The sequence below is a fragment of the Rhinopithecus roxellana genome, chromosome 1 (genome assembly GCF_007565055.1).
Source record: "Rhinopithecus roxellana isolate Shanxi Qingling chromosome 1, ASM756505v1, whole genome shotgun sequence".
Lineage (NCBI taxonomy): Eukaryota > Metazoa > Chordata > Mammalia > Primates > Cercopithecidae > Rhinopithecus > Rhinopithecus roxellana.
The window spans coordinates 151,918,222-151,928,887 of record NC_044549.1 but is presented as its reverse complement, the minus strand read 5'-3'; the positions used below and the strand labels follow the sequence as shown (position 1 = coordinate 151,928,887).

The following is a 10,666-nucleotide window of genomic DNA, read 5'->3' as shown; positions in this document are numbered from 1 at the left end:
TTTGGAGTCACTCCCTAGATGGTCTCTTCACAATGCCAAACAATATTTTTATGCGGATAACTGTCAAATGTGTATCTTTAATCTGGGCTGATTGGAGATATAAATTCATATTCACTAACTTCAAATTCATACATACATTTAATCTCCTACTCAATTTACTACTGGAAGATTTTATTATCTATGGCATAACAAACCCAAAATATGTGGTAGGAATACACCTCTTCAACTATTCCTAAAACTTCTCTATATTTCCTAGGGATCCCACATCCCCATTAAGTTAAATTGGGATCATATGCATAGCTCTGGCAGTTAAAAGCATATTTACCTGCTTCCACATAGTGTATGCATGAAGTGAAGCAAAAATGATCAGCATATGTAAGACTTCATGTAAACTCGATCAAAATTATAGAAAGATGCAGCACTGAGATTTAAAGGCTGTTTTGTTAGCTTGCTTAGCATATCCCAATATATATTTTGATAACGTGAAGTGAGGGTGCTACTCTAAAACATACCTAAAATCTGACACAGTATCAGCAACTCATTAATGGCAGACACGGAAACTGATATCATAGGTTTGAAAAATTAAGAGTTATTTTATTAAATGACAAAATAAATGGTAAAACTGGCATCTGCAACAGCTTGGGATTCAGACCATGTGCCTAGAGCTCCTAGAAGAAAGGCTGGAAAAGAGCAAATTGGCAGGCAGTATGTTCAGGTTGCCGTTGATTGCAATTATCCTTTCGCTGGTCCTCTGCTAACTGTTGGATTTGTATGGGGTGAATAATAACTCCACTCTTCAGTTAATAGGTCTGTGAATGCAGAGTAGCTTGGCTGGGCGTGGTGGCTCACACCTGTAATACCAGTACTTTGGGAGGCAGAAGCCGGTGGATCACCTGAGGTCAGGAGTTTGAGATCAGCCTGGCCAACACGGTGAAACCTGTCTCTATTAAAAATACAAAAAATTAGCTGAGCATGGTGGCGCATGCCTATTATCCCAGCTACTTGGGAGGCTGAGGCAGGAGAATCGTTTGAACTGGAAAGGCGAAGGTTGCAGTGAGCCACGGTTGTGTGCCATTGCACTCCAGCCTGGGCAACAAGAGCAAAACTCCATCTCAAAAAAAAAAAAAAAAAAAAAAAAAAAGGCGTGTGGCATGGTACCCCATGCATGTAATCACAGCACTTTAAGAAGCCAAGGCAGGTGGATCACCTGAGGTCAGGAGTTTGAGACCAGCCTGGCCAACATGATGAAACCCCCATCTCTACTAAAAATTCAAAAAACTAGCCAGTCTTGGTGGCGGCACCTGTAGTCCCATCTACTCGGGAGGCTGAGGCAGGAGAATAGCTGGAACCTGGGAGGCAGAGGTTGCAGTGAGCCAAGATCGTACCACTGCACTCCAGCCTGAGCTACACAGTGACACTCTGTCTCAAGACAAAAGAGTGGCCACATTATATCTGATGAAGACTAGTAAATATATCCTGCAAAGCCTGTTCTTTGTGCTGAGTGCAGTTACTAGAAGAGACTTGGCGTTGTCTCTAATGAGAATGAGTTGAGAATAGTCTATGTTTTTAAGAAGAGATCAAAGGATAGACTCTGATAGAGGCAGTGCTCACCAAGTACTATAAACACTTCCTTATGTTTACTAACCTTCCTTGCCTTATGTTGGTGGTAGTCTGTGACTAATCCCCGCCAATGGACTTCAGTAGAAATGATGTGTGCCCCTTCTGAACTGCGGCAATTGAAAGCTGGGATGTATCCTTTATCCTCTTCTGTTTTGCAATGTTGGAGGCAGTTAAGCTGTATCAACATTCTAGATGACAGGGCTACAGAATAGAGCGGTGCTGTGCTACAAGCATTAAACTTGATTCCCGACTTTATCTACACCATGTCTCTGAGATTTAGATTTAAACTGTTAACATATAATAGCCTAAGCTATACTAATTCAGGAAAGGTCCAACAAATCTCTATTTCAACCTTTCTCTTGTACGTTCTTCTCCTCCAGTTATCCTTGGCTCAATAAACAGAAACTGTCCTTTGTTCCTAGTTGCTCAGAATAAAAACCTTGGAGTAATTTTTGACACCTGCTTATTTTTTATACTTCATGTGTAATTCTTCAGCAAAATTGGTTGACTTTTATTCAAAATACGTCCCAAATCGTACCAGCCTGACCAATATGGTGAAACCCATCTCTACTAAAGATACAAAAATTAGCCGGGTGTGATGGTGCATACCAGTAATCCCAGCTACTTGGGAAGCTGAGGCAGGAGAATTGCTTAAACCCCAGAGGCAGAGGTTTGCAGTGAGCCGAGATTCTGCCATTGCACTCCAGCCTGGGCAATGAAACTCTGTCTCAAAAAAAAAAAAAGGTCACTAAATTCCCTCCCTCCTACCCTCCACTTCATCTTCTACCACTTTATCCTTCAGCCTTACTAGCTAAGTCACTTAGCAGTTGGGTTATTTTCAGCATGAAATTTAACCCCTCTGAGATGCAGTTTTCTCATCTATAAAAAAGTCATATTAATAGCCATCGTATGGGATTCGTGTAGAAAATAATTGTAGTAATAATGATTGAAATAATTTTTTTAAGTTAAGCTTACATAGTACTTACTACATACCAGGAATTATTTTAAATTAAATTAACTCATGTACTCCTCTCAACAATCCCATGAAAATTATTATCATTATTCGCATTTTTAGGCAAAGAAAATGAGGCAGAAGAAATTAGATAACTCTCCACGGTTGCGTAGGTAGTCAAAGTTAAAATTTGAACCCAGGCAGTCTAGCTCTAGAGTCTGAATGCTTAATAACTATATTTTGAGACATTAAAATATAAAATGTCTGGTATATGTTCAGGGCTTAACACTGGTCCACCTTCTTCCCTTAGTAATATTGTGAAAATATGATTTTACAGAAGTTAAAGACAAATCTGGTATAGGGGACAAGTAAAAATAAATATGCCTTAGGAAATCTCTCATCACTACATGAATAAAGAAACAGTAATACAGTATTTTTTTCAAAAATAAAAACAAAGGCAGTAAGAAACAATAACTTCCTAGGAAAAATTATCCAAAAGCATAATCCAAAAAAGTAATCTTTCTAAAATAAAATGCTATGAATCGAACCTTGGAACAAGTGTTATAGCAATGAAGTTTCCTCTTATGTCAGAATAGATTCTGTGAAATTTCAAATTGATTTAAAATGGATTATTTCTATTTGTGGTCTTTGCTGCTTCAGTGTTTAAGCCAAAATAGCAAGGGTAAGCCAGAGTTTATACAATAAGGACCTATTTTATTTAAACCTGAGAAGTGTGAACTTGCCCCCTGTTGTAAATACCAGAAAGCTCAAATACATTTATATGGTAACACTTTTATCGGAATTTATTTTTTTAATATGAACCTTTTTATTGATCACCACCATAAGACTAAGAAATGCCAACTGAATCATCTTCCTCTCAGAAATAACTGCAAAAATCATCTTTTGGAAGTCAATCTTAAAACCTTGAAATAAAAGCTTATCTCGTTTGCTAGCATGAGAAGAGAATAGACCATCTATAGCATAGGACGTCTCAGAATCCTTCTCCACTAGCTGTTCTTTTAGCTTTTCCAGCTGATAAAACTGTAAAATGATAATTAATTCGTCTTCTATAAAGCCATGCTGTTGGCCAGGCGTGGTGGCTCATGCCTGTAATCCCAGCACTTTGGGAGGCTGAGGTAGGCAAGTCACAAGGTCAGGAGATCGAGACCACCATGGCTAACACAGTGAAACTCCGCCTCTACAAAAAATACAAAAACTTAGCCAGGCGTAGTAGCGGGTGCCTGTAGTTCCAGCTGCTTGGGAGGCTAAGGCAGGAGAATGGTGTGAACCCAGGAGGTAGAGGTTGCAATGAGCTGAGGTCGCACCACTGTACTCCAGCCTGGGCAACAGAGCAAGACTCCATCTCAAAAACAAAAGCTGCTCTTTATTGAAGAAGAGGAAAGATGAAAGAAAGAAAAAAGGAGAAAAAATGGACAAAAGAAAGGAAGAGAGAAAAACGAAACGGAAATAAAGGAAAAAAAAAAAAAACAAAAAAGAGAGAAGAAAAACGGAACGTTCATTTAGGGGCTGACTAGGAAAGGTACATGACTCAACAAAAGATCAGAAAGAAATAGGTTTTGGGCAAAAGGAAGTCACCTCTGTTTGTTAATGGGGAACCTGTAAATACAGCCTGTGTACTTGGATTTTATTTTGTGTCACCTATAATGAGCAGGTCTTTTTAAGGAGCTACAAATTATTACATCGATGCTTGGATTTCCTGAATTTTTTTGTCTTTTCTAGTTGGAAGGAAAAAGTCTTTTGAGGCCCTAAAATTTCGATCTAGAATTCTACTTATTTTAATTTTTAACAAGGTTATTAATTTCCTTAAGCCCTGAAGAACTAACTACAAAAGTAGGGTTCAGCCTGAACCACTGTTTATCTCCATGTTGGTGCTACTCAGAAGAGAATGATGAGAATAATTCTCTCTCCCAAATGGCCATACGGTTTGCAGAGTAATGGAATTGCACAGAGAAAATAGTGTTACTAGGGGCCCCCATTAAGAGGGCAGCACTTCAGGCTCTTCAAACCAGCTGCTTCAAGCCAAACAGCTCTGCTTTTACATGTTTCATTTGCTGGAAAAACACAACATTTGGGGGAGAAAAGATTCCCACTGTTTAAAAACAATAACTTCAAAAAACATCCGTCTATTTATAGCCTCCCATTTTACAGAGGAGGAGATTTCAGTCTAGAGAGTTTGTTTGCCCCAGGTTTCACAGTTTGGTAATTGCAAAGCTAAAATTAGAATCCAGATTTCTAGACATTATACAGAAAGATCACTTCAGCCCTAGTTTTCATTTGTTTTGTGTTAGTATAATTTGATTTTTCTTTTCCTGTAAAATAGCTTCACCCTTTGTTTAGCAGGAATAGAAGTTTTACATTGTAGTATTAATAATTTCTTTTAAAAAAACATTGTGCCAAGAAGAAATTTCCTTATAATTGTTATTAAAATTGATCATTTAAGTATTTCACATTCTCACCTGGTTAAGTTCTTCCAGTTTGTTAGGCAATGCTAGATCTGCAAGACACATTTGTCATATGAAAAAACGTATATCGCAAGTGATATTTAATTTGCTTCAGTACACACGTTTAGGATCTTATGTAGAAAGCACATGTCTTTTTCGTATGATTTGACATCATCCACCTATTCCTAATACAAAATCTCCAGTATATTTTTTCAATGCCCATAGTATTGAAATGCAATCAGTTATGACATCTGAAATATCTAACTTTCAACAATAAGTACAAAGTTTTTCTAAAGTAGACCATGGTTCTAACATGACCTATGATTTAGAAATAAACCATTTTTGCTGGCATGTGGAAATTCTCATAAAACATTAAATGGGAAGAAGAAAAGCAGGCCATGTATCCTATGCATAATTCAACCAAGAAGAAAATTCTCCGAAATACTAATGCTAACTTGCTCCAGGTCTTAAAATTTGGGTACAAATTTTTTGTTTTTATAAATTTCACTTATTTTTCAATAGGAATATATTACTTTTGGTTTAAAAATCCAGAATTTTAAAAGTATTTATTAAGTTATTCTTTTAACTGGCATTTTGTTATATAAATACAGACATTTTTAGACTACTTCAGATGTTGTATGGGAGAGTAGCACAGTATCATTTGGTCACGTTTTCTCTTAGGCTAGACTTGCTAAATTTCTGACAAAATCTTAGTCATTTCTTGGAAGACAATCTGATGGATATTTGTAAGTCAGATTATCCTGTTCTTCAAATAAAAATAATCTCAATTGGTGTAGCCTAAATTTTTCATTCATCATCTGTACTCCAATCATATCCTAAAATTGAAAGATTTTGATTAAAATAATGCTAAATTAACTACAACAAAGCTGCAGTTAATTTGTGAAATTTCTAGAAGAAACTTATAAATATAACATTTTTGAAACATTTAATAAAAGAAAATACTGGTGGTACTAGTGTAGAATTGCACAGATGAGAAGAAAACATGAATAAAGGTAACCATTTTTTTTTACTATATGGTTACCAATCTCATTAGCACCCTCGAATTGACCAAAATAGGCTTTTAATATTTGTTAATAACTCCATGGATTTAACATAAATATAAAACAAAAAAAAATCACTTAGATCTTTAGTGTAACATACAAAGGAGTAATTATTTCATTTAATATCAATTAACACTTAGAAAAAGCAAGTCTCAAGACAAAATAGATTCTGTTATTTTTTAATAAATAGAGCTTGACTTTATCCTTAACTCACCAGTGTTGAAAGGTCTTTGGAAATCAAAATTTTTATTCAGTAGAGCCAGGAACAGTTTCTCATGATTTGGATAATTTTTATCTGGAAGTATTTTATTTCCTGTAATGATCAAAAACCACAATTTTCAATCTGAGTCACCGAAAATATTTCTGATTAAATTGGTCTTACAGGCAACTATCAATTTGTATATTTAACAACAAAAGAAATGTAGAGAGAGTGTATGATCCAAAGGGATGGGTCATTTAAAAAAGTATTGAATATATATTGAATGAATATGGACAAAAAGAGACAGACACAGAAAGAGAGAGAATATATGCATATACCTGGAGGGTTGCACCCTGCAGTTTTTCCTGTGATTACTTCTGAGTAGGAGAATTGGAGGTGAATTTTACTTTCTTCTTTTTAATCTCTGTTTCTAGAATGTTCTACTATTTTATTTAACATAAGTATAAACTAAAAGTAGTTTTCAAAAGAAAAAATAACATTTTATTTTGTGATTTTATTTGATATACACATTTATGTATAAGCCAGTTCATGTTCCATGAATTTCCTTTAAAACATCCAAGGAAGATTGTGGCAGAGCTAGGATGGTGTCAACTTCTTCCGTATTGACACCTTTTCATCTTTGTCAATTTACTTCACAGTCATTCATTCCTCAGCTGCCTAAATGTCTCAGTACTATAATTATCTTCATTCTGGAGTAGAAATTGAGACAAGAGACTTCTAGCAAGCTATAAAACATGAAGATTCAACAAAATATCCATTGACAAATAATTCAATTGAAATAATAATTAGTGTATTACAATGAACTTTAGTGAAATGGTCTGAAAAATCAAACCTTTATCACATAATTTCTGTAAGATCATTTTTTCTTCTCGCTGCCTTCTTGTACTGTTAGAGTGTGAGTAGAATCAATATTAATAAGATTTAAGTTTAAGATGAGTACATGGTTTCAGCTAGAGAAAAGACTTATAAGTTGATTAGACTATTTCTTAAAATCACCTGTCTTTCCTGTCTCTACAAAATGTTAGTTGATAAATTCAAACAGTTAAATGGCTAATTAAAAAGAAGAAAATGAATAATTTGGGGTAGGTGACAGAATCACAATTTTCTACATTAACCAAAGACACTTAATTGTTGCTCAATTCTTCAATTTTCTTTGCTTCATAAACATAAAAATTACCGGTACAATTTTCTTTTGAGTATTTGAAATACCAACAGAATATCAAATTTTGCTCAGCATCAATTATACAAAGACCCTCAGAGATAGTTCAGTTTAAAAGAAAGACATTATTATGAAATAATGTAATTTTTATTTTAATCATTCATTAAAAATGTTAAATTGTAATCTTTAAAATGTTTTCATTGAAAAAAAGATGGTATATTTCAGAGCCAGATAATAATAATTACTTGTTTCAGAAAGACAACTATGATAAGAGAAGCAGATTCATTACCTTCAATTTAGAAAATGTATGTGACTAAGAGTAATCTAACTAGAAGAGTATGGATCTAAAGTTTTTTTCCCCTTAATTCACAGTCCATTCCTCTGCGTAGTTAAGTGAAACATTTTTCGAAAAACAAAACTGATAGATTTGCTTGATTAGTTTTGCTTCCAATAATTATACCTCTATAACTCTTTGTCCTCAGAAATTCCTCATCACTATCTCTTAAGAAAAAAAACTTCTTTTATGTTAGTCTCTGAAGAAAAACTTTTCTCAAGGAATTTTAAAAAGTTGATTTCTGAAATTAAGATATTGGCTAAAAAAAAAAAAGCAATAGAAAATAAGTCTTTTGGTTTTTGTTTTCATACTTAGTTTTAAAACAGATATAGCTTTAAAACAAAAAATTATGTTCCTAATGTTTCTATCTTTGAACAGTAGTTAATATTAATAAAGGAAATATTTGAATATAAAATATCTGAGTGTAGACAGACATTTGACACAAAAGACAGCAGAGCTGCTCCAACATGAGAGAGTGTTTTTGCAAATATTACACAGAAAATGGTGATGCATTCCTGCTCGAGATACTGAATCTTAAAAAATTTAGTTGTCTCTTTGCTTTCCATTTACATGGGAAGGTTTTTACTGCATTGAGACAAGAAATTTTACCAGAAAGAAATCTGGAAACTCCTGAAACGATTTTATTCCCAAAAATAAATTTCCCACGATCTTCTTGGTCATGGTACTCTTTCTTCCTCCTTTGCGTTAGGCAGTTTGCCCAATTTCAGGCTCATTCCCTCAGGCACACTTTCATATGGTCCCTACCAGATGTAAGCTGGGAGGATTGTGCCATTTGTCTTGGAGAGTTCTAACACACAGAAAAAAGCTGATAACCCCAACTTTGTAGTCTGTGTCAGCAGATAAATGCTTATTTTAAAATTATATTAAAAGACTAAAATAAGTCAAATAGTGGATTTAAAAAATGTATACATGGAAAAGAGCTCACTCTAATCGTGGACTATTTAGATAGAAAATAACCTTATTAATAATTTAATCTTCCTTATTTACATATGGTAAAACTGAGATCAAAGAGGTCTCTGAGAGAAATAGTTCCACTGTGCTGCCAGTAATATATGCATATAACTGTGTGGCATTCTGAGGTCAGAGGTGTTATTTAACTGTAATCTAGCAAATGCTTTAGAGGCAGATTTTTCTCTATTTCATATACACATGAAATTAGAAATTACAGTTACCTAATCCTAATTTTGCAAAGTCTTCAGCAAATAACCACATTTTTCCTCTCATGTTTACATTATGTTAGAAACATTGGAAATTTCATTATTTCCTAGAAAGAGCAATGGAGACCAACCAAATGCAATGATTGTGGCTGGCCAAAGACAGAATGTGAGTGTCATGGATAAAATCCAGAATCTTTGATTCCCAGTCTTGTATTTAGGTCCCTGAGACTACTTGTTTTTCAATGGGTAAGATCCTCATAAATAAATAATAAGGGATTATGCAATTTTATTTCCTCTGCCAACAGAACTACTCTACTTTTTATTGACTGAGGTCACAAGGTCCAGTAAAATGCAATTAGAATCAGAAATTGGAAACTTGATCTCTTTTCTCAATCTAATGTCATGTAAACAAAATTTATTACATTCTGTCTTAGTTCCCCTTAAGTAAGCTGAGAGTAAAAGGTTATCTTCCTCTTCCTGACAAGAAAGTCAGTTAGATGAGAGAAACAGCAAGAATTTCAGGCTGGAAAAGATGTTAGAGAACATTACTTTAAGTCACTATTTTGGAAACATAAAGAAATGTATTAAAATTTCAATGAGGTTAGGTTGTTTGCCTAATAAATCACCACTAAATCTCACTCTATGAATTCTCAGTTTAAGAGCTACCTTTTCTATAGAAGCACCAAAAATTTTAAATAAAAATTATATATATCATAATATTAAGAGCAGAAACTTATTTTCACTAATTTTATCATGGTGTATATTTTCTAGCTGTCATAGATGGAATTATTTCATTTAACATAAGTATCCTAAGTATGTTGGGAATGTGATAAAAAATGTGTAATGTAGGTGTTAGCATTGCCCTCCTGAAACTGCTATGATTTCCCCCAATGCTTTATTTTCTGCAAATCTCTGCAAATACAAGTTTCTATCTTGATGTATTTTTCTTTGTTGTACTCTCTTTTCAGAAAGAACTTACTAATAGTCTTGTAAGATGAAAATCTCCTTTTCCTTTCCCCAAGATAGAGTTTTGAAATATGAAGAATATAATACTATTGATACATTCCCAATCTTTGGTCATGGACTACAAATGAGAAACAAGCACCCCAATATTTAAAGTATAGTTGAAGTGAATTTAGTGCAATATTGGATAAAATTAATTTGGGTAAAATTAATCTACTTGAAAAGAACAGCATTGAAATGACATTTAATTTTGACCAGCAACTACTTAAGGGAGGTTTGGCTGTTAACTAATATTTATTTCTTAAAACATTATTTCAACAATGGCAGAAAAATCAAAGTTGTTCAAATGGAAATAGAAGAATTATTTCCTCACCTGCAGGATTTTAAATTGATGTGCACGTACCTTGGGTAAGATATGGCCGTCCATGCACACATTGTAAAAAGATCAACACAGATGACAAAGTTAGGAGTCCAAAGCAAAGAGTGCTTGAGAGGATCTTGTTCATGTTAAAAAATCTTCTGGATTAGCAAAGAAACGGACTTTCCAGGTTAAAATGGATATTTCTATGGCTTTGGAATTCAGTACAGCTTAGTTGCAAAAGGCAAATGTGCCTCAGTTATGAATGCTCTGGATGAAGGAAAAAGAAAGAAAGAAAAGAAACCAATGAAATGCAATGCACCCTGTCCACATGATTCACTTCTTGGAGAAGTGACAGG

At 34.2% G+C, this 10,666-nt stretch overlaps 1 protein-coding gene across 1 annotated transcript; it reads right to left on the bottom strand.

Moving 5' to 3' along the window:
- Positions 1-3,349: 3,349 nt before the first annotated feature.
- On the bottom strand, positions 3,350-10,455 carry UTS2B (urotensin 2B). The gene is made up of 4 exons (XM_010385856.1): positions 10,353-10,455; positions 6,310-6,408; positions 5,050-5,087; positions 3,350-3,604 (listed from the first exon to the last, which is right to left on the bottom strand). The coding sequence occupies exons 1-4, from the start codon at positions 10,453-10,455 to the stop codon at positions 3,350-3,352; spliced, it is 495 nt and encodes a 164-aa protein (XP_010384158.1).
- Between the last annotated feature and the right edge of the window lie 211 nt (positions 10,456-10,666).